The sequence below is a fragment of the Leguminivora glycinivorella genome, chromosome 23, assembly GCF_023078275.1.
Source record: "Leguminivora glycinivorella isolate SPB_JAAS2020 chromosome 23, LegGlyc_1.1, whole genome shotgun sequence".
In the NCBI taxonomy this organism is placed as follows: Eukaryota; Metazoa; Arthropoda; class Insecta; order Lepidoptera; family Tortricidae; genus Leguminivora; species Leguminivora glycinivorella.
This window is the reverse complement of record NC_062993.1, coordinates 5,587,418-5,611,714: the sequence shown is the minus strand read 5'-3', so window position 1 is coordinate 5,611,714 and position 24,297 is coordinate 5,587,418. Positions and strand designations below refer to the sequence as shown.

The 24,297-nt window shown below is 37.3% G+C and overlaps 1 protein-coding gene across 1 annotated transcript in view; it reads left to right on the top strand.

Annotated features, from left to right (window-relative positions):
- The window catches only part of LOC125238198 (ABC transporter G family member 20-like), a 159,500-nt gene that overhangs the window by 101,429 nt on the left and 33,774 nt on the right, over positions 1 to 24,297 (top strand). The window contains exons 6-11 of the mRNA XM_048145470.1: positions 7,151 to 7,287; positions 14,077 to 14,202; positions 16,607 to 16,700; positions 17,092 to 17,277; positions 18,206 to 18,444; positions 20,106 to 20,346. Of these exons, the coding sequence (XP_048001427.1) occupies positions 7,151 to 7,287; positions 14,077 to 14,202; positions 16,607 to 16,700; positions 17,092 to 17,277; positions 18,206 to 18,444; positions 20,106 to 20,346 (1,023 nt within the window). The remainder of the gene's footprint in view (positions 1 to 7,150; positions 7,288 to 14,076; positions 14,203 to 16,606; positions 16,701 to 17,091; positions 17,278 to 18,205; positions 18,445 to 20,105; positions 20,347 to 24,297) is intronic.

Genomic DNA, 24,297 nt, shown 5'->3' with positions numbered 1-24,297 from the left:
CGCTGTACGTGTTGTGGGTCTACCCTGCGCGGCGCAATGCAAATAATGCAATGTATTAATAATGTTTTATTTGCAAAGGGATCTGCCAAAATAAAAAGTATTTTGCAAAAATGATATTATAAAAAAAATGAAAATGAAATATTTATTTTTCAAGTAGGCATATTACAATGCGCATATGAATGTCAAATAAAGCTACGCCGGCTCTAACCCTACGCCTCAGCCTCGAGAAGATTTCAGTCCCCCTCAGTTGGGAGGGGGTATCCACTATGCTATTACTATAAATTATTATGTTATCATTATTCCCTTGTTTGATATTATTTTGTATCTCTTTTATTTTTCAGTATAACCTAGACGAGAAGTAAAAAATATGTTTTGTATTAATATATGTTTCCGTAGCCCCCTACAGAAGTTGTCGAAAATTATCTCTGGAGTCCTCGGAAAGGACAATTGCTATTAATACAAATGTTATGTTATGTGCATTTAAGTTCTTTTACGTATTAAAATAAAAATTATGTGATGGACAAGTTTACGGGGGGTGTCTAAATATACCTAAACTCGGAATAAAAAACTAATAATATATATAAATACTAAAACCATTGATTCTGAATAGTAATATAGTAAGTTGAGACCAAAATAAATAATCAGTCTTGCGTGTATAGCGGTACCAAACGATACGATGCATCACATATCAAGTGTAAATACGTCTTTCAAACCCGCGCGCTTTATTTTCAATGCGTATAGTTCAAAAACTACTGAACGGATTTTAATGTTTCTTGTTTCATTTTGTAGACGTTAATATCGGATTTTATTTAAATAAATAAAAATGTGACCATATGGTGGAAAAACTATTTGTAAATTTCGTGAGAATAAAAGAAAAATTTAAAATTTCATATTTTTTTTATTATTCGGCCGCCATCTTTATTTTTTTAAATGATTTTAATTTTTATATAAATAAATGTTTTAATACAAACTGATAGCTACCCCAACCATTAAAATCGGTGCAGCCGTTATGATTCCAAAATTGTTTACATCACGTGCGAAAACGTCTTTCAAATCCGCGCGCTCCATTTCAAATGAGTATAGTTCAAAAACTACTCAACAGATTTTCATGATTTTTATTTTATTATATAGATAATATTATGAGGTTTAATTTAAATACATAAAAATGTGACCATATCATAGAAAAATTATTGGTAAATTGCACGAGAATGAAAAAAAAAGTTTGAAATTTTCATATTTTTCTTATTATTCGGCCGCCATCTTACCTTTTTTATGATTTTATTTTTTTATATTAATGAACTCTTCAATACGATGCGATAGACACCCCAACTATCAAAATCGGTGCAGCCGTTACGATTCTATAAATTTTTAAAAATATGCGGCCGCCATTTTGGAAAATGTCCGCCATCTTGAATTCTAGTGGATGAAAATCGTGTTTCCTCGGATGAAAACGTTTGTATTGGTCCCTAGTATCACTGTGCAAAGTGGCTTGCTTTCTGCATAAAGTGCAGCTTTTGACCATAATTTCGCCGTACTACATGAACATATTTACATTATTATTTAAGAAGCTAAGACTAAACTTCAAAGCTAGCTATTAGTATCTAAAATAGGCCCTTGAGGCATTGTACCAAGGATGCTGGCGATGAACAGCTTCCTTACTTTAATCCCCGGCACGGCGGCGAGCGAAGGTAATTTATAGGGATATGCCCAAATTACCGGCGAGTTTTACGGATTACCTGTGGATACACTTCGTGGTTTTTCACTCGTTTTACGGACGCCAATTTTTATTATGCTGTTGATTTCATTTCTTTTTGGAATGTTCATACTGTCAAGCTGTAAAGCGGACCCTAGGCTGCAGGCTGTCACAAGCCGTGGCGAATGCCAAGATAACGCATGGAGGAGAACTGTTACACATTTCTATTTAATACTTACTGATCAAGGCAATACTAAAATGCCAAAGAAAATTATGTTGCTTTGGGTAATGGGTACCCATTGTTACTTAAAATTGAGTTTATGACATATCTGTTTTAAAAAAATTATACTAATATTAATTACCTTATCTCGATTTTCAACTTGTGTTACTTAAAGTTGCTAATTAAAGATAAAATATTACATAAATTATACATTTTTATCTGATAGACGTGCCAAGGATAATTAATAAACTTTTTATCAATGTGAATCGCCTTTTAAATACAGAAGGTTAATTTAGTTGAACTGTATTAATATTATGTTCCTATAATAATAATGCAGAAAAATTCTTACACAAATTGACTAAATTCAATTGTATCCTCAAGAATCCTTTTGTTATGACTCAGATAACGATAATAATTATAGAGAATAGGTAACAAATATCTACTTAAGTAGATAGGAAACAGAGACTGAGAGAAATTAGAATTGTGCATTTAACAAGTTCGACTTGTTCGCGAGTTTATAACCGTTTGAAACATAAGTATTTTAGTAAACGGAATAAATCACAATATTGATGGCACAAGTCGAATTTGTACGAACAACAAGATCAAATGTTATAACCTAACCACAAAATTAAAATTTTGAAAAAACCCCCGACCGCGACATAGTAGACCGATTTTCATGAAACATGGCTAAGAACACTCCCGACTAACTCAGCTTTCAAACAAAAAAAAACTAAATCGAAATCGTTTCATCCGTTCGGGAGCTATGATGCCACAGACAGACACACACACAGACAGACAGACAAACAGACAGACAGACAGACAGACAGACAGACAGACAGACAGACAGACACGTCAAACTTATAACACCTCGTCGTTTTTGCGTCGGGGGACTTAAAAAGATATTTGATTGAATCAGCCAAATATTTTTTTATAACAATGTGTCATGTTGCTTTTATAAAATCGACTTATTGATTCAAATATTTTGTTGATTCAAATGACAAGTAACTTGTAGAATGTACTAGTTACACTTAACAAAATCTAACTTGTTGTTCGAACCAAAGAGCACGTAGGTACAATTTTAACCAAAAAACTTGTTGAACGAACATGAAATTGTTTGTTTTTTCTCTCAGTGTATGATTCGGGTACAATTATTAAATTTTGTGCTTATTGCAAAAAATAAGGCCTTACCGGGATTCGAACCTCGAACCGTCAGCTTTACAGACGTCACGTCATGACCCGCTAGACCAGTCCGGTTAATTTAACTATTAACGTCGATAGATGGCAGCACCAACTCTCTCGTTATATCGTAATCCTGCAAAAGGGTTCATATAGAGGTAGGTGGTGCAAGCATACATTGCTCGCCCTTGGAGTTGGTCAAAGGCGTCTAGCCTTCAGAGATAACATACCAGTAGCGGCTGGTCCATACAAGCCGATTCCCACCGGCTTGCCTAAAATTGATTACTAGTAAAGTACCTATAAGGTAGGTTTCTTTTTGCTTTGGTGTTGCCTAGCAGAAATTTTCACCAGCCGCCACTGTAACATACCCTAGATAAATTTCGACGGGTACCTCGGTGGTCGGGGTAGTGTAGTGGTTTAGCACGTCAGCCGCGATAGCTGATGAGACCCGGGTTCGATTCCCTGCTTTGCTAATAGTGGGCTTGATCGCTTTTTCTTTAGTGTATGGTATCTATTTAGGATTATAATTTAATTATTGTATTTACGCTCATATAAGTATGATTTATTAGGATTCTGCATCATCCAATTACAGTTAATATTATATCAGGTGAGCAGAGTACAGCGTCTCTGCATAGTTAATATTCACAATAATCATGCACCGATCCCAATAACATTTGTGTACAGATTACTACAGCTTAGTTACTATTATACATTATCACTATCACTACATAGTATAAAACAAAGTCGCTTTCTCTGTTCCTATGTCCTTATGTACGCTTCTTCTTCTTCTTTACATCCTGTTACCCTCTGCTGGGGTGTAGGGCTCGAATCATATTTCTCCATTTACTCCGGTCTTGGGCAGTTTGGGTAACCTCCTCCCACCCCATGCCTAGCACCCTGAGCTCCTGCTGAACTGAACGACGCCAGGTCGATTTAGGGCGGCATGGTTTCCGCTTGCCGGGTATAATATAATCCAGGTCAGGGCCATTTTGGATAGGTGGGTATCAGGTTTTCTGAGGATGTGTCCAATCCAACGCCATTTCTGCGTCTGGATTTCTTCGTGTACGGGTGCTTGTCCAGTTATTCTCCACAAGTGAGCGTTTGTGATCCAGTTAGGCCAAAAGATACGCAGGATCTGCCTCAAGCATTTGTTCACGAACACTTGGAGTTTGGACATTAGGTCTTTGCGGACAAACCAGGTCTCACACCCGTACATTAATACGGTCTTTACATTGGAGTTGAAGATCCTCAGTTTAGTTCTTCTAGTCAGGGCTCCACACCGCGGGTTTAAGCTGACCGAAAGCGTCTCGGGCTTTGTTTATTCGAGCTTCAATGTCAGCTTCAGTTCCTCCACTCTGGTCAACGATACTGCCCAGGTAGCAAAATATGTATGCTTAAATCTTTAAAACTACGCAACGGATTTTGATGCGGTTTTTTTAATAGATAGAGTGATTCTAGAGGAAGGTTTACATGTAGGGGCGGGTCGCTAGTTACTATTATAATTCTCGAAAAATTTGTACATTTGAATCACGTCTCCGATTTTGATAAAAATTAGTAGGCTGATAGAGTCCATGATGCTGAGCAAGATCCACTAGGTTTCCCAAAATGTCTCAACAAAAAAAAGGAAAGTTTCAAACAAATTACTTGGGACATTTTGGGAAACCTAGTGGAAGTATTTCGGTATATATATATTATCGGTATTTCCGGACCGATACGACCTTCAAATCTTCAAGAAAAGAGCGTACACCCATCTTAAAGGCCGGCAACGCACCTCCAACACCTCTGGTGTTTCGGGTGTCCATGGGCGGCGGTGATCGCTTACCATCAGGCGACCTGTCTGCTCGTTTGCCTCCTATCCCATAAAAAAAAAAGTAGTGAATATTGCTCAGTATCATGGACTCTATCAGCCTACCAATTTTTATCAAAATCGGAGAGTGATCCAAATGTACTAACTTTTCGGGAATTGCTGGCTTAATAAATATGTAGGTATGTTACAGACTTTAAATGATTTGATAAATGGATTGTATATAATTGGAATAATTGGTTGAATTGAATCATGTAACACAAAATTAAAAAAATCAATAGCAAATTATAATAACTTTGAGCTGACAATTCTATGGTCTTCTTGTCCATATGTGTATTTTTACCTACAACGAGTAACTATGTAGCCCCTGTGATATTACAAAAAAATCTGGAGTCCCCCCGCGTGGAAGAAGTGAAACTTCGTAATGTGGAAATGAAAATAGAATGGGATATTAAGAATTTCGAGTTGTCAAAACTGAGCGTTAAATGTTTAACGCTGTCAGTGAGCGTTAAACGTTTAACCCCTGAAACGCCGTTGTCAAAAATTTGCTACTGAATTAATAACTTTCAATCTGTTAATCACACATGAAATAAAACTATGGAAACGGATTAAATCGCGTATTTAATGAATTTTCAATTCATCCCGACGCTTCGAACACAGCGTTCGTGGTCAACGGGTGACTGAGGAAAATTATACGCGCTTCATTATACGCGATTTAATCCGTTACCATAGTTTTATTTCATGAGTAACTATCGCGATAACCGAAGACAATACTGTTAATTGAGCAATTCCCGGCAACTTTGTACATAGCCACGTCAGCAAATTTTAATTGATCCTATTTTGTTACCAACATTTAGTAATATAAGTCGACTTTCGTAAGATATATACGGGTTTATAAAGTTATTATAACATAATAAAACATTAGGGACATAAAATTATCTTACAATAAAACTAAACTATTAAATCTAAAATTAAACTTAAAAAAAAATTAAAAAAAAATTAAACTAAATAAAATCTAAAATTAAACTAAAATAGTAAATCTAAAAAATGACGCCCACAGAAATGTCTGGCATAGCCGAATGGCACAATCGCTCACGAAACGAAGCGCTATATACTATCTCTATCGGGTTAATAGTTATAATTAAAAAACAACGTATAGATACTAGAGAACCTTAATGACTTTTAAGAAATAAAAAATATGTTCTAATAAAATATCAATTCATCAACAAAATCTTGGTAACAAAATAGGAATTAATAAAAACAAATTTAACTTTTTCCTTAATTTTTGTATAAACTTTTCGAGAACTGCTGAATTACAATTTAAATTGTCTGGGACAGATTTGGAACAAGGCGCTTGAGGGGTTAATGCTGTCAGTTGGAAGTGACATTTCAAGTTTCACTTCAATAAAGCTGAAGTGTAAATGATTCCTCTGATTTAGATAATCTGCGGCTTTCCTCAGCAATAATAGATTTGGGTGCAGCGGAGCGCCGCATCGCATTTGCCTTGCATGCTATAATACAGGCAGCTCATGTTTGTTGTAATATAAATTATAATTAACGAAGAAATTTTCATCCCAGCAGCTTTAGATATGGACTCTTTGGAATCTTACACTTCTTCCTACCTAAGACTAAATATTTGCAAGAAATCCTCACGCTGTTTTTTTACTAGCCTGTTGGCAAAGATAACCCCTCTTTTCCGCCACTCAACCCTATCACTTGCCCTTTCCTACCAATTCGGATTATTTTTTCCAAGTCGTCGCACCAAATCCTTTGCGGTCTGCCTGCACTGCCTGTATTGTGGTCGGTGGGTCCCACTCGGTAACCATTTTGGTGCATCTTTCAGGATGCTTGTGGCCCACTTAAGCTGCCTAAAGACGAACGAGTCAACATTAAGATAATTATTCAATATCAGACACTAACATCTTTTTTTAATATCGGGGACACCGTACGCGGATCAAATTAGCCCCAAACTAAGCAAAGCTTGTACTATGGGTGCTAAGCGACGATATACAGACTTAAATAGATAAATACATACTTACATACATAGAAAACATCCATGACTCAGGAACAAATATCTGTCCTCATCACACAAATAAATGCCCTTACCGGGATTCGAACCTAGGACCGCGGCTTAGCAGGCAGGGTCACTACCGACTGAGCCAGACCGGCCGTCAAACATAGCTCTTACATTACATAGCTCATGAAAATGAATATGAAAGACTACATATTTTACTTATTGAAATATCCTTGTTCGCAGGAAGTGGCGTTGTTCGGAGAGTTTTCCATCAGGGAAACCATGATCTACTTCGGGTGGATAGCTGGCATGACAACGAGCGAGGTCGATGAGAGGGTTGACTTCCTTTTAACCCTCCTGCAGCTACCGCATCCTACAAAGTCAGTATTTGTTATTATATTTTTTGCAACTCACAAATTGTTTCATGAAAGTTAGTCACTCACAGAAAATCAGAAGTCCAAGACTTAGGTTTGTGTATACAGATAGATAAACAGTAAAGATAAACGAAAAAACTTAATACATAATATATCTAAAAACTAATAAGTAATAATAGTAGTGAACCTTACGTATGCACCTACCCAATGGCAAACAAGATATTACAGTGCTGTATTGTCTTGTTTGCCATTGCTAGTAAATAATATAAGTAGATATAGAACCTTATGTATTAGGAGCCTCGTCTGCCAACAAACCATACTCTGGTTTGGCAGAAGTTAAGACGGTCCCCCGTTTGAATGCCCTTGCTCGATCTCGCTACTTCCCCTCCCCGCACCCCTGTTATACGATACGTCGATCGAGATTCAAGACCACCATACATAACAAGTCGCCATCTAGGAGGAGTTGCTTGTACTAGATCGCAATACTATAAGCTACTAGCGCCAGGAGTTGCCTGTACGAATGTATGGGTACTAATACACTTTAATGCTATAAATATGCAAATTTTTTTTAACGAGAAAAACTACTAAACATATTATAAACGGAAATAAATGCAGTAAACTAAAGAAAAGTGACCAAGGCCTTCAGTTACCCGCGGCTGGAATGCTGTCGTATTATGGAAGATTTTTTTTGTCAATAATCAATATGAATGTTGTATTGACGTATCATAAAATTTTAAACTCGAACCAGAGGGTCCTGTGGCATCATCAATGGCCGTATCGATAACCGGAACAAAATGTATCTAAATTATCATTAGATAATTCCTGTTTTAGTACTAAAACAAATTGTTTATTTCACAATGTACAATGTGAAAAGTACTAGCGCATTTTGGCCAGTAGTCATAAGCAGAGTTTGGCACTGTGGTTTGTAACGCCGCTTACTGACTGAGTGTAGTACTAGTATGGTCTGGGTTCGATTCTGGCCTGAGGAATATTTTTTTGGTTTTTTTTTTTCAAAACCGATAAGTTTCTACATTATAAAGGTTTATATCTCCCGTTTACAATATTTATGGCAAGATTCATTGTTTTGTATGTTTTTCCTGATGTAAATTAATTGTAGGTTCACATAAAAAGTATCTTTTTAGGGTTCCGTAGTCAGCTAGGAACCCTTATAGTTTCGCCATGTCTGTCTGTCCGTCCGTCCGTCCGTCCGTCCGTCCGTCCGTCCGTCCGTCCGTCCGTCCGTCCGTCCGTCCGCGGATAATCTCAGTAACCGTTAGCACTAGAAAGCTGAAATTTGGTATCAATATGTATATCAATCACGCCAACAAAGTGCAAAAATAAAAAATGGAAAAATATGTTTTATTAGGGTACCCCCCCTACATGTAAAGTGGGGGCTGATATTTTTTTTCGTTCCAACCCCAACGTGTGATATATTGTTGGATAGGTATTTAAAAATGAATAAGGGTTTACTAAGATCGTTTTTTGATAATATTAATGTTTTCGGAAATAATCGCTTCTAAATGAAAAAAAAGTGCGTCCCCCCCCCTCTAACTTTTGAACCATATGTTTAAAAAAAATGAAAAAAATCACAAAAGTAGAACTTTATAAGTACTTTCTAGGAAAATTATTTTGAACTTGATAGGTTCAGTAGTTTTTGAGAAAAATACGGAAAACTACGGAACCCTACACTGAGCGTGGTCCGACACGCTCTTGGCCGGTTTTTTTTTGCAATAAAACAGAACGCGTAGCAATAAATATAGGTACTTATTATAAATATTCACTTAAGCTAATGCATGTGCCTTGTGTTTGGGGTTGCGTTGCGACTTGCGAGTTGCGAGGTAGGTAGTCCGCAGCGCCGAGCCGGCGAAAGACTGCATACAGGCAGACTGCATATTTAGCACGCACAGTACAACTCAAGTACCTATAAGTTACATTTTGAATAACGAGACATTTTAAAATTATATGATAATTATTACGATCAAAGATTCGACCTACCATAGAAACGTTGAATTTTGTTACAAATATCATACAGGGAACCAAACTATACAGGCAGTAATTTTTATAACAAGCAATATTTTCTGCACATGGGCTGCCGGCTGGCTGTGTGAAAAAAAGAATAGAACATCAAAATTCATCATCAATTTTGTTTATTACTTATGTACATTTTAAACCTTCGATTCTGTCTTCAAAACACTCTTCTCTCTCTAACGCTCCTCTATCACGAGGCTATTCAAATGAAGCGCCACTGACGGGTCTCTATTGGTTCCCATAATTTTTTAAGTCCGATTTTTACTATCCATAACGTTTTCCGTCATAATTTTTCTTAGTCATATTATCACTAGTCATAAAATTAAACGTCAGAAATTGTAGTTCTGATTTTTGAAAGTCATAAGTATTGTTAGTCATAAAATTTATTAGCCCTAATAATCAAAGTCCATAGATGTACAAATCCATAATGTTGAAGGAAATAAACTTATTCGGAATAATTGATCTAAGGATTTATCACAAGTCATAACGATTAATAACCGGGTTACCCTCATCTGGTAGAATAATTTTAGTCCGAAACACACTTCGCATAACATGTTTCGCAGAAACACTTTCAGTCGAATGGTAATTTTGCAGAAAATTTAGTTGGCATTATTACTACCATGCATAAGACACATTTGGCAGAATATTGTTTTACAGAACATTACTTTGGTCGACTTTGATTTAGCATAATTGTATGTACCATAATAATCTTATAGCATAATATTACATTAGCAGAATTATTACACGCTATCATAAGAGAAAAACTGCCCCAGAGTCACCGTTAGGTACGACGACGAGCGAAGCGAGGAGGAGTGTTAGGTATCTTGCATCCCCAACACATCCAACTCGCTATCAAATAGCAAATTGCAACTTTGTGCCACCTAAATATTATGCACAAATATTATCTGCAAAAGCAAATGTTCGACTAGAAGACTATTATGGTCATCAACATTATGACAACAGATGATTCGGTATTACAAAAATCTGCGAAATGATTTATGCCAAAGCATATTCTGCGTAAGGTGTTTCTGCCAAACATGACTTCTGCCAAGAACTATTATACGAATCAAATATATGCGTAAAAAGTTTCTGCCAGATAATAGTGAACCTTAATAACCATGTGTTTCTTCACTAATAGCATTAAATGGTTCTCTATTGTTTCCCATAAAAAATGTTGCAATGTTTTTTTCGTCTGCATTTTCGAAACTTGTAATTTGGCTTACTAACTTCCTCCTCTCTTTACGTTTGCTTTTATAAAAAATGATTATACTATTCTACATACGTTTTTTGCGTTGTACTTTCCTCGCTATAAATAGTGGAGGGGAAAAGTTTCGTGTTACAAACGGGTGCAAATGTATTTTACTTTTCGTGTGTTGAAAAACTCGCCAAGTTCAACTTTGCACCCTTGTATAACAAATAACTATTACTTATTAGCTTTTATCTACGCCTTACTTTTATTTGATTCTATTGATGATTTATATTGCTTAAAATTATCAAAATGGGTAATTATTCGCAGTATCCAATGCCTGGAAAAGGGGTGACACCACCTCCGAACCGAATCAATGTACAATATATTTAATCATGGGATAACGGTAAGCAAAAAAATAACATAGTGCAATACATATTAGGTTTCTTTGAGTTTGAAAGTATTATTTTTTTTTAAATCAATAATACATACTAAAACTATATTACATTTACTGTAATTTTGTTCTTTATACTCACTCCCTCGGCAATAGTTCCGGAGATATGACCTTTGAAAAAAAAACGAACCACTGTCGACCACTTCACCCTACACACACAGCGCGCACAGGCGAGGCGGACGAAGCACAAAGTTCAGTCGCGTACCATCTGAATAGTCTCGAGAGAGAAGAGTGTTTTGGATACAGAATGGAAGGATTAAAGTGTATAAACAAACACGATGTAAAAATTGTTCTTGAATAAATAAACTGAAACTGAAACTATATAAAATTTAACGAAATATAATATTACATTTTCAGGTTCCATTATTTTTTAACATATTACTTGTTATAAAAATTACAGCCTGTACAATTTGGCACAATATTTTTAACTAAAAATGAATAATATTTGTGATAAAATTCTATGCTAGGTACCGTATCTTTGATCGTAATAATTATATAATTTTAAAATATTTCGTTATTCTAACGGAAACTACGAACACCTATCTACAAATTTAGATTTTTGTTAGTTGCGGCATACGGTACGTATTATGGTCACGTTATAATATAAAGAATAGTTCAAATTTATTTATATATCACCTTTCCTTGTTACCTATATCATTTCGTGCTATGTGCGCGAAGCCGCGAACTAAAACCTACCTGCAGGGGTTGCAAGGTCAACGACCCCACCCGAGCGCGCGCGCCGGCTCGCAGTAGGTACTGTGGGTACCTAACCAAATCTAACCATGCCTGCGCGCTCGTTTACAAGGCACATGCATTTTAGCTTGTGTGTATTTTATGTATATAAAATAATTAAGTATTCATTTTCATATTTATTTATTGCTTTTTTTTACACAGCCAGCACATGTAAACTATACAGGCTTCCTGTATAATATTTGTGATAAAATTCAACGTTTGTATAAACTTTTACATATATATGAAGCTTCAAATAATTTTCATCAGCGAGAAAATACGAAACAATGAATTTTGCCATAAATATTGTAACCGGGAGATATTAAAACCTTTATAATGTAGAAACTAATCGTTTTTAAAAAAAAAACACAAAAAGATATCCCACTGCCCGGGCTCGAAACCAGGACCGCATTGATCAGTGAGAGCCGTAAGCGGTGATGAAACCCACACGGCCAAATTCTACTTGCGACTGACGGGCAAAATTCGCCAATACATGTCACATAGTACATTGTGAAATAATTTGTTTTTGTCCTAAAACAGGAATTATGTAATGTACACTCGTAATAATGAAATGATAATTTAATTTCATTTTGTTTCGCTTCTCTATTCTAAGAAAAAAAATGGCTCGGCGCAGCGAGCGGCACAGCCCCTCCGTCCGAGAGCCGTCAGGCAACTGGCGCACGGTGCGTGGCGCGTTCAAAGGTAGCCCCTTAAAGTTTAGTTTTAAGTTTTAGTTTTGAATAAACATTTATTTCATTATTTCATTTCTTTTTATTATAAATAAAATAAATAACAATACATGTACCTAGACTCCTTAACTCAAATAATCTTTTTAATTTAAGATTAGCAGTTAAGTTCATAAATGCATATGTATGTTTTTTAGAAATAAACAGATTAAATTTTTTTTAAATATTCTATTGAGTCAAAAATGGTGTATATTCTACTTAGAATACTTACATTTACAAAAAATAAGTAAGAACGAATTAGTTCGACAGAAAACCTTGGTCCGCAAAGAGTAAGCCCATTTATAATAATGAAGATTAAAAACAGACATCTGACCCCAAAAAGAACCTTGTTCTGTTAAAAGAACCGACCACGTCCGGAACACTACGCTATGCCATAGTTCAGGCCAAAGCCAGAGAATTGGCACAAGCAGTTACTATTACAAATATGTATGTACAAATTGACTGCAAATAGGAAGATATGGTACACTCTGGGTGGCTAGCCGAATGGCACAATCGCTCACGAAACGCTCACGAAACGAAGCGCTAGTAGATATCTATCTCTATCGCGCTTGCGTATTGGCGCGACAGAGCCAGCGGCGTATCGCTTTCGTTTGGCGTCGGAGAAATGCCATTCGGCTACGGGGCCAGAACTACTTATATTTTAACACTATCTTACTGATCAAATAAGCTCTAAAACGGTACTAGCAATATGTAATCATACGGTTCTAGATTACGCAAGCGTTTATAGGATTCACTAACAAAAGGACGTATGCGCCAAAAGTTTCACATGGACATCCGTCATTTTGTAATCACAGAGTTACACTATTACCCGCGTCAGAAGCTCATATAAGATAATTTGATTGGCAGATCAGTGGTAATTGAACTAATCTAATGTACAGACGGATAATAAGGTATGTTCAGTAAAGCAGGTTTAATGGGTGAACTATTAATAATTGACATTTATGATTGAGTTGATGGAGCCATTCGTATGTAGGACTGTAGTAGTTTCTTTATGTATGAGGTAAACGGGAAGATAAATCGTTTGATGGTAAGCGATTGGTATCACCCATGGATACCTGTTGCACCAGAGGATCTGTGACTGTGTGCGGTATTTAAGATGTTGGTACCTACTCTCTTTATCCGAAGATTCGAGGGTTACTTTTATGACTAAGGAAAAAAACTTTTAATATTGACTCATACTAGAATGGTTTTAGCTCGGACCGAGGAGTCCGCATTTCAGTGTTTTGCATAAAGAACATCACGTGATCACCGATTAAATTTAAACTTCTTAGAACGAGAATAATCGAAACATTTGCTCGAGCAATCAATCGTCTTTCATAATTATTAACCATACACAATACACCGTCACACTGATTGTAAAATGGAATAGAATAAACGAATTAGTGAACACAGGCAAGACCAATTCTGTGGGTCTAGTGAAAAAGGGTAAAACTCAAATTGACTCGGTGAAGGGCACAAGTCCCACCTCGGACCTTACAGAATTATACTTTATAACAAAACAGAAAAGGAATGAAGTGCCATAAAATGGCCTCATCTCAGCGTGTTGCTGGTGATTTTCAGCGCTGATCTTCCGATGAGACCATATTGTGATGTATTGAACTCATCAATTTATGTCGAAACCGAAATGTCTCAATTTTATAATTCTTTTCCAGGCAAGTGAAGACCCTGTCAGGAGGTCAGAAGAGGAGGGTATCCTTGGCCGCTGCCCTCATTCATGAGCCAGAGCTGGTGATCCTGGACGAGCCTACTGCTGGAGTCGATCCTGTACTGCGACAAAGGTAAGTTTCGTACCCATTACTGACTAACTAATTAATATGGCTCTGTGATCCAAAGAGGATCTTGGCCTCCAAAACGAGAGCACGCCACTTATCCCGATCCTGCATAGCTTCTTGCCAATTATGTGTTGGGTGTATTTGACGACCGGTCTGGCGCAGTCGGTAGTAGTCGGCATTTATTTGTGTGATGAGCACAGATATTTGTTCCTGAGTCATGGATGTTTTCTATGTATATAAGTATTTATATATTATATATATCGTTGTCTGAGTACCCACAGCACAAGCCGTCTTGAGCTTACCGTGGGCCTCAGTCAATCTGTGTGAGAATGTCCTGTAATATTTATTTAGCTGACATAAATCGGTCATCACGCTGTCTCCCCAGCGGTATCGGTCGCCGGGCGGCACCAGTTGGTCTTCCCAGATACGCCCTCTTGGCAGCCCGATCTTCTCCCATTCTTAGTAGGTAGCCGAACCAGCGAAGTCTGTATGATTTGCCAAATACCAACTCCTCTATTTCGGCATTCCTCCTTATTCTCCACGTGCCGTCATCTCTCTTGACATCGTGAGAGTATAGTGGAGTATTGCAGCCACCTGTGGGACGGCTCAGATAAATACCAAATCACCGCCTTAGACTCAGTGGAGTGCAGAGCCTGGAGGATGATTGGCGACAAGAAACTAATGGATAAGCTACAGTCTTTGGCCCATCGGCGGAAAGTCGCCAGTGTTTTACGGGTTGCACTTCAGGGAGTTTGCTCAAGAGCTACACGAGCTTACTCCACTGTCCCCATTCTACCATCACACTCACATCGCACGGCCGGTTTCCATCCTTACTTGGTAGATATTCCGCGAATTTGCACTAAGCGCTTTGCTTCTTCTTTTCTTATGCGCACTGCCAAGGAGTGGAATTCCTTGCCGGCAGCTATATTTCCGAGGCATCTTCTGGGCGAGCTCACTCCATCGTAGGCCACGTTTTTGCCTTTGGCTAGTCTGTGGTCAGGAGTTTAAAAAAAAAAAATTTAAGAAAGTGACCACAACCTTTATTACTTCCTAATATTATTTATCGTAAATGTACCGCAGTCGGGTCAGGTACTCGACATAAATTTTTGTTATATTCTTAAATTTATCTCATACTTATTCAGTCATTTATTAACTTTGTTATGTAACAAATGAAAAAAATAGCATTAATAAAGCGCGATATACCAGGTGGTTCCTGTTAATGAGCTTAACGAAGTATCAAATGTCTAAAAAAACACAGTGTGTAATAAAGTTTCACATTCATGCCTGCGAATTTCACCACATTACCTACTGAAAAATTCTCAGTGAGAAATAAAAATTACATTTGAGACCTCACTTAAAAACGGAGAAAAAGTACCGAGTTCATCCTAGTTTAAAATTCAAATGACTACTTTTCCGTTTTAAAATTTAAATACTTACTCGACACTGCATGAATGTGCTAATACCACTACCAGACATGATAAGGTTTGAGATCACAATTTTTTTTCTTATTCTCAAGAAAAATGTTAAACTAAAGTAGTACAAAATATAGCTGTACCTGTAGCTACTTAGTTTAAGGAAAATGAATACTTATACAATATGAGGGATAAAAAAAGGAAGGAAGTATTTATTTCTATCCCATTCCTATAAAATAGTACCTATCATAAAACCACTATGTAAATATCGGTTTATGGTACTGTGTTTTTATACATTGCTACGTAGCATTGCGATCCAAACGGATCGAGCCACAGAATACATAATAGTACAAGCACAGAAGGCTCACTCCCTTTGATATTCACACATTGCCGCCATTCTAAATTCATACCTACATTAAGAAACGGACCGCACGCGAGCAGCCGGCACGAGAAGCCGCGCGAAGGTCGTTACCACTGAATGGGCCGCGAATAGTGTCCGGAACATATTGGAATGTTAAATTACATGTAAAACTTAATAATAACTTGGCAAAATGATTAAAATCGGTTCACGCAATAAACAATTTTCCATATAAATCATCTTCCATACTAGCTCGCGCGCATCAGTTTACTCATAATAACTTTACAAAACTAAAATAAAACTAATTGAACTAAATACTTAAAAAATAACTTATTTTTCCCCTCACTAGCTCGGAAACACGTGTTTTGTCCTTTAATACCAGCGGGTAAAAACGCATTTTATCCACTAGTGGGTAAAGTAATTTGACCTTGAATAAAGTCAAATTAACTGATTGTCCCTAATATTTGTTTATTTATTTATTTAAATTAAGTTTATCTACTTGTTTTGAAGCTAGCCACTTAGAAGTCTAATAAAAGGTCTCCAATTTTATTTACATCTTTATTTTGACACTCCATTTGTCTTGGAAAGCTACTTTTATCATCCCAATTAGTAATATTAATTGAATCCTTAATTGTTGCAGCATCTGGGACCATTTAGTGGATATTACCAAAGGAGGCAGGACCACAGTGATCATCACGACTCATTACATTGACGAGACTAAGCAGGCTAATATTGTAAGTAATATTCAAGTTAGTAAATTGGTAAAGCCTTACCTTCTACGAAAACGGATAGCAAAATTGCATTTTATCCAGAGTGCAAAGTAATTCTATACAAATTTAATTTTAACTTGATGTCCTAACCGGGCTGGTAGAATTTATGAATAAATGACGATTTTGAATTAATACTGAAAGAAAACTAGAAAATATGATTTTGGCCACTTCCAGGCTGCGAACAGCGCCATCTAGCTTTAAGCCTAAAAGGTCCATTTCAGGGGTATTTCAGGACATATTTCAGGAGTACGCTTTTATATCGGCTTTTTCAGTTCAGTATTAAATAGTTCTTGGTTACATGTAAGAAAAAATAGCACATTATGACATTATTTTATGTCTGTCCCTTGTCTCCTAGATTGGTTTGATGCGAGGAGGTCGTTTCCTTGCCGAAGAAGCTCCGAACGAGCTGCTCCGGCGCTACCAAGCTGATAATCTTGAGGATGTCTTCCTGAAGCTAGCAGTTCTGCAGAACAGGGGCAAGAGGCGTCGCTCTAGTATCCTGGAAGATATTGTGAAGAAGGTGGAACTTCCCTCAATACCAGTAAGTCTTTTAAATGTAACTCGTATTGCTTTCACACTAAGTGTTGAGGCTGCTAACTCTGAGGATATTTTCCTGAAGCTCGCAGTTTTGAAAAATAGGGAAAGAGGCGTTGCAGCACACTGAGAGAAAATACAACCAGTTTTCATGTTCGTTCAACAAGTTTTTTGGTTAAAATAGCGCCTACGTGCTCTTTGGTTCAAACAACAAGCTACTTGTCATTTGAATCGGCAATATATTTGAATCAACAAGTCGATTTTATAAAAACAACCTGACACATATTGTTTTAAACATACGTTTGGCTGATTCAAACGGATAAACCGCAACAAGTCGAACTTGTTAAATTCACAATGCAAATTTCTCTCAGTGCATTTTGGAGGATATTGTAAAGGATCCTCTCACCTTCCAGTCATTCCCAGTAAATTGATATAAGTTGCATAGACTCATGACGCTATTTAGTATCTAAGGAAGAGCTTAACCTCGTAAGGCCCAATGTACATTACAATGTACATATTGTTGCAATCGAATTTGAATCTTTCTTGAACCAAATAAAGTAGAATTTCCATTGATACATTGATTTTTGAAACAAACGAATTTCGTACTAATTTAAGTACTTATAGAACAAGGTTCAAATTCAAAATGGGAAAACTAACTATGGTGGGACTTACGAGGTCAATGTAAAACCTCTCCACCAATGGCTCCACCACCAGGTAAAAGGCAGAGTTGCTTAGGAAAGTGTCTAATTTAAGCGACACGGTGATTCTAAGTAGGATTCGTTTTCAGAACATACAGATATGTCTGCAGGAAAACAATCTATAACATGTACAATACACATGTTATACAATGTTTTCCTGTAGACATGTCAAAGGAAAACTAAATATATAAAAACTGTCAAATTTGCACAAAATCTTCAAATGCCCCCATTTTCCAGGACCCAGCCGTGATTGATCTAGAAGACGACATCGGTGAGATCTCCGGCGAATTCGGCGACAACGTCTCCATGAGCAGCAAGGGCCGCGTAGTCGTGACTCCAGATGTCGCCCCGCTAGAGGCGTTACCTCCAGAAGATAACCCACCGATTGGGTGCTTGGAGAGACTTAAACCGATGAGGTGGAGGCACATGAAAGCGTTGTTGTGGAAGAATTTCTTGTCTCTGTTTAGAAATTATGCGTAAGTGTTGAATAGAATATTTTATTTAACATCAAATTGGAGAAAAACTTACTTTAGTTTTACATTAAAATGCAGGGTTCTTAATTATAAACTATTTACCAATACAATACTTTATTTATATTTATAAAAACTAGTGATAACAGAGTAAACAGATTATAAAAACAAAACAAATAATTCACATCTTCACATTTGTTAATTGAAGTTGGGAATGGCTGCTCCGTTATCAAAACCCAACAGTCTCGCTGTTGCTGGTGGCTCGAATTACAGCAGTGCATATCCTTGTTCTAAGCCAACCGAGTATCGTACTTAGCGATTTATTCCAACGGTTCGCGAGGGCTTCGCCTAAGAAATGTTTGACGAAGGAGTTCATTTGTGGTGCGAATATTATATATTATAAACTATTATTGGGACTCAGGCACTATATATTTATACTTATGTCTATTATTGAGGATAGTAGCAGTAGGTTATAAAGATTCTGTGCCTATGTCATTACCTTGGTCGTAAGTACTCATTAGAAACGTTTCGCGACAATTAGCAACTTTGTATGACAAATAATGAAATAATGAATACCTGCACAGGAAACCACCATTAAATTGTTTTAGGTATAACTGCGTGCCTTGAAATAGTTGAAACGTGGGTACCTACCTTATTAAAAGCTTATGTATTAACTTGCTTCTTTTAGGAAAAAATCTTACCTACTGTTTTAAAATTAGAATTTTAAATGTGTAGAATCAGGGGCCAATTTTTGAATCTCGGCCATTCGATTTCGTGAAATTCGTTCAATAATATCTCCATTACTAGCGATTTAAATATAGTATTTTATGCAACAGGCGTTTAAAGGAGGTCAAAAAAGACGAGTGGCGTAACAATTTGAGGCGAAGCCGAAAATTGTTATTGAATGAGTATTTTTTGACTCAGTTAAACACCGTTGCATACAATACTTTTTCTACGACCATCCAATTAGTTTTTAATAGTTTTCTTGAATAACTTTCGTGAAATTCACACTGCTTCCTGTATTTTGACGCAAAGGTTTGCACTGTCAGCTCGGCTGCCCAAAGCCTTTCCGCGCACTCGCGCAGTGTCGTTATAAGGCGTTGCCATGGTTACAGAGCCAAACAATGCGTTTTCAGTTTTTTCGATACTGCGCGCATGCGCGGAAAGCCGGCGGACGCTGGCTTTGGGGAATAGGCCTTTATGTAGGGTTTTAAAGATCTATGCACGACCCTGTAAATGACGAATAACGGTTCGGTAGTAGAAAAAAATTCTACTAACATAATCAAAAACGAAACTAGCCGTCCTTTTTTAAAAAAAGAATTACATCGTTTTCCACAGGTTTTCGAACGGCAAATTCGTGCGTTCGAAATTAAAAAATCGATCCCCAGGTGATCAAAATAATTCTTACCATTTAGTACAGTCAATATTGTTAAAGGAAGAAACAATGTCCTAGGGTCCATGAAAGTATCTTAAATTAATAAAAAGCTAGAAGTACGTGTGAGACTAATGATACTGTCCAAGAAGAAAGTATTACAAATGTAACCATGGAAACCATGAATAAATTAATGTTGCTAGTCTTATACATAGGTATGCAAACTACATTCTGCAACAAATATTTTTTACAATACCTTCAACAAGTTTAAATGTTATCTCTCCTCTCTTTCCAGCCTCCTAGCCTTCATCGTCGTTCTCCCTCTCTCGCAAATGGTACTCTTCTGCATTGCCGTCGGTCACGATCCTCAAGGCTTACCCATGTGTGTGGTCAACCATGAGCTTGGAGAGAACAACACTGATACGCCGTGCGACTGGGATAAAAAATGTCCACTAGATCCTGAAACGTATGAATGGGATTTGAAACGATTCAGCTGCCAGTATTTGGAGTTCTTCGCGCAACGTCAGCCTAATCAAGTAAGGACGATAACCTAAAGAAGCTAAAGCTATACCTACAATCATGTGCTTGGAGAAAACAATACTATCACGACGTGCGACTGGGACAAAAAACGTCCACTAGATCCTGATACGTATGAATGGGACCATAAATTAAATATAACAAGATCATACCATCCCATACATTAAAATGCGACCGCCTAAGACCGCGCTTACACTCCACCACACATAGATGGCGCCACAAAAAAATGTCTTGTAGCTTTCGATTATACTTGTAGATGGCGTTAAGTGTCACTTTTGACATAGATTTACGGCTCGGAATTGACACTTAATGCCAATCTACAAATAATCGGTGGCAACAAGGCATTTTTATAGTGGCGCCATCTGAACGTCTTTAGTGTGGTGGAGTTTTTCGCAAAACGTCACCTAATCAGGTAAGTCGTATTAAACATTGTAAAACATGGAAAAAAATCCATCGACCAGTTACATTTGCCCCCCATATATAACCGGTGGACACTCTATTAAAGTAAAACATGAAAAAAATCGACCAGTTACATTTGCCCCCCAGTCGAGATTTGTCCCGCTGTACCTTACTAAAGAAAAAAGAAGAACACCTCCAGTGATGAAGGCAGGATTCGAATCGCCGACTTGATCAAATATATTTGAGAAAATAATTTGACTTGTTCCCGACCTATGGATTTTTTAAAAATAGAATGTAAATCATTCGACCACAATCTCACCTGATGGAAAGTGCCGATGCAGTTTACAATGAAACATGTTTACCCAAAAAAAAACTATTCACTCTTGATTTAAAAAGATCCAAATTATAGTGGGCTGGAAATAAACATGCAGGAAGTGAGTTCCGCTCCTTAGCGTTTCGCATGATAAAGCTAGATGTAAATCAGTGGTAATGTAACTAACCATGAAACATCTAAACCTTAGGTAACTTTTTAATGCCCCAGAAAACCTAATTGGTTAGGTTTTCTGGGGCATATCTAAGTACCTATATCTGAATAAAGACGCTTGTAACAGAACTCAACTGGGTAGGCGTCCAACCAATTTATACGTCTAGCCATAAACGCTCTCGCGTGCAAAGAGTCTGTAACCATTCTCCGACACCTTATTAGGCCCAGATTTATGGCACGTGTATACTGTATGTAATATATGACCTATTTTTAGTTAAGGCAGGAATACACCAGGGAACACAAGCTCTTTGATATTTATTGGAAAGCAGTCAATCGAAATCGAGCGATTCAGTTGATGTCGTCGCACGACTTAAGGCGATACTTGGATGTTGTAATAAATTGATTGTTTACAACAGTACAACTACAAGTTGTAACAGACCGACATCTACAGTCAATTATTTAACGTTTTAATTCAGTTAGATAATTTAACTTTTCAATATTGAATTTCGCGCGTTATCTTGGGATTGTAGACGTGACGCTCAATTGAACGCCATCTATGAATGGTGTAGGGAACTATTAGGTCGATTCGTTTTGATTCATTGATTGCTACCCTGCGGACTTAACGTAAACATTTAAAATAAATTATTTAATCTAATCTTTGTTCAACAAAATAATTAATGATCTTCTATTTTACTGACTTTCTTATTAAAGTAATGCCGGGAGATCGATTCAATTGCGCGGGAATCTATAACCACCAATCTTATGTTAACATTGAAGATATTGACCAATCAGGACACGGTATTTTGATAAGTCCGATGAGGGATTGGTGAAAACAAGAGGGGGAAGCGGATGTAAGACCGAGTGAGGGACCGTTAAGAGAGAAGGCATAAAACAAAGGGAAAGGAGATTTTAGGGGCTTTTTCCGTCGGCAGAGCGTCGAGACAGTAGGGAATTCTGTGAGTGTAATAAGCTTGTTCACAGATACGAGGTCTAGCATCCGCCATCAGAAGAGTCAAAGGATGAAGAAAACCAACGGCTGTGACGGGCGAGACATTGCATGCGGCATGTCGTGGCAAACTGAGCGTTGGCGCGAAAGACAGCATCATGCCGCCATGAGGTTTCAAAAGAGCTACGTTTCACTGGTTCCGGGGTTACTGTGAGTGTTCAGGTTCCTTATCTATTTCCTTTACAGCACACCATCTGTAAGATCTGGGTCACTGTTGAATAGTCTGCAGCCATGTCGGTTGAAATGTAAGTTACATAGTTAACTATGGGCGTAAATATCTACGTGCTACCTATTATCTTCGTGAGGAATTCCAAAGACAGCGTGGCTATCGAGGCAGCTTCCACAACGACTACTTATCATTAGCGTCATGATTACTGTGAGTATTCAGCATTCTTAAACCTGAAGGCATGCTGACCGAGACACGTCATATAGTCCTAACATGGGCGTGAGTAACTAATTGCTATCGCCTTGTGAGGGAGACTAGGTCAGAGCTTGTGTCAAAGATGGACGGCACATGGTTGGGGCTTCTACATTCACGTGGGCGAGTGGAGCCACGTAAGTCTACCTACCACGAGGTGGATGTGACATTGGATAACACTGGCATGGTACGTTAATTTAAATATTTAGTTGTTTGTTGTTATTCAACTTTGTGCATACCCATAGGTTATAATGACCGCGTACTTATTAATAAGATCATATATTGTTCGTATGGTTTCATAGAATTCGTAGTAGCATAAACAAAACATAATGGGCGTAGTGAAAACGGAAAGTAATATTTGTCTTGAATGAATGGCGGGTAGTTCCATAGGTCACGTTAGCTTATACCTTGTATTTTGCAATAAATTAAATCTTGTTGATTGTTTTAGTTTGCCAGCTATGCTATAACGTTCGAAGTGAATATTCTCAGTTTAGTTAGATTTTTTAACAGTGTAACGGATACTTGTTTGTGTTTTGACGATTTATAAATAATATACGTGGGTTGGAGTTCGGGAACGATTATGAAGAGTGAACGTATTATTGGGTTAGTGCGTACAATCGGAGTTGAAAGTAAGTCTCAAAGTCATCATTATCCTCCTTGCGTTATCTCGGCATTTGCCACGGCTCATGGGAGCTTGGGGTCCGCTTTGACAACTAATCCCAAGATTTGGCGTAGGCACTAGTTTCACGGAAGTAAGTTGCAACGTCATCATTATCCTCCTTGCGTTATCTCGGCATTTGCCACGGCTCATGGGAGCTTGGGGTCCGCTTTGACAACTAATCCCAAGATTTGGCGTAGGCACTAGTTTCACGGAAGTAAGTTTCAACGTCATCATTATCCTCTTTGCGTTATCTCGGCATTTGCCACGGCTCATGGGAGCTTGGGGTCCGCTTTGACAACTAATCCCAAGATTTGGCGTAGGCACTAGTTTCACGGATGTAAGTCTCAAAGTATGTATGTTTATAGTAGTCTGTCCCTTGTACGAGTATAAGCTGTAGAGGAATAGTACTATCATAAAAACCGGTCATGTATTTGCAACCTTTTTAATATTACTAGCGATATGATTACCCGCGTGATTTTGTAATATTTACCAGGGTTTGTAGAAGTAAATTGCAATCATGTGTGTGTTATATTTGGTAATATGTTGTAGAGTAGGTGTCTATATAGTTACGTGTACAGATACGGTAGAAGTAGATAGTTCTATAAATAGTGGCAGTGTGCTTGCAGCCTTCTGGTGCTACTAGTGATTTGTTTATCTGCGTGATTTTTATAATGGGTACGACATAATTATTACATTCAATTTGATTATAGAACTGAGTAGTGTATGTATGGTTTTCGGTGGTTTACTTAAATTGTAGATGTGTCCGATAAAGTTTTAGGTAGCGTTAAGTTGTTTCATTCAAACGTCCATAAATTTATCAAGTAGTTACTTTAATCGTAATATCACCTAATATAAATAAACGTAAATAAATAGTACCTATAGGATTTGAAATAAACGGACGTTGTAGGTAATTGCAATCCTTTATTTACTATATTATTTAAATTGTTTATTTCTCAAATTCTCGGTCCATGGGCGAGGAGAA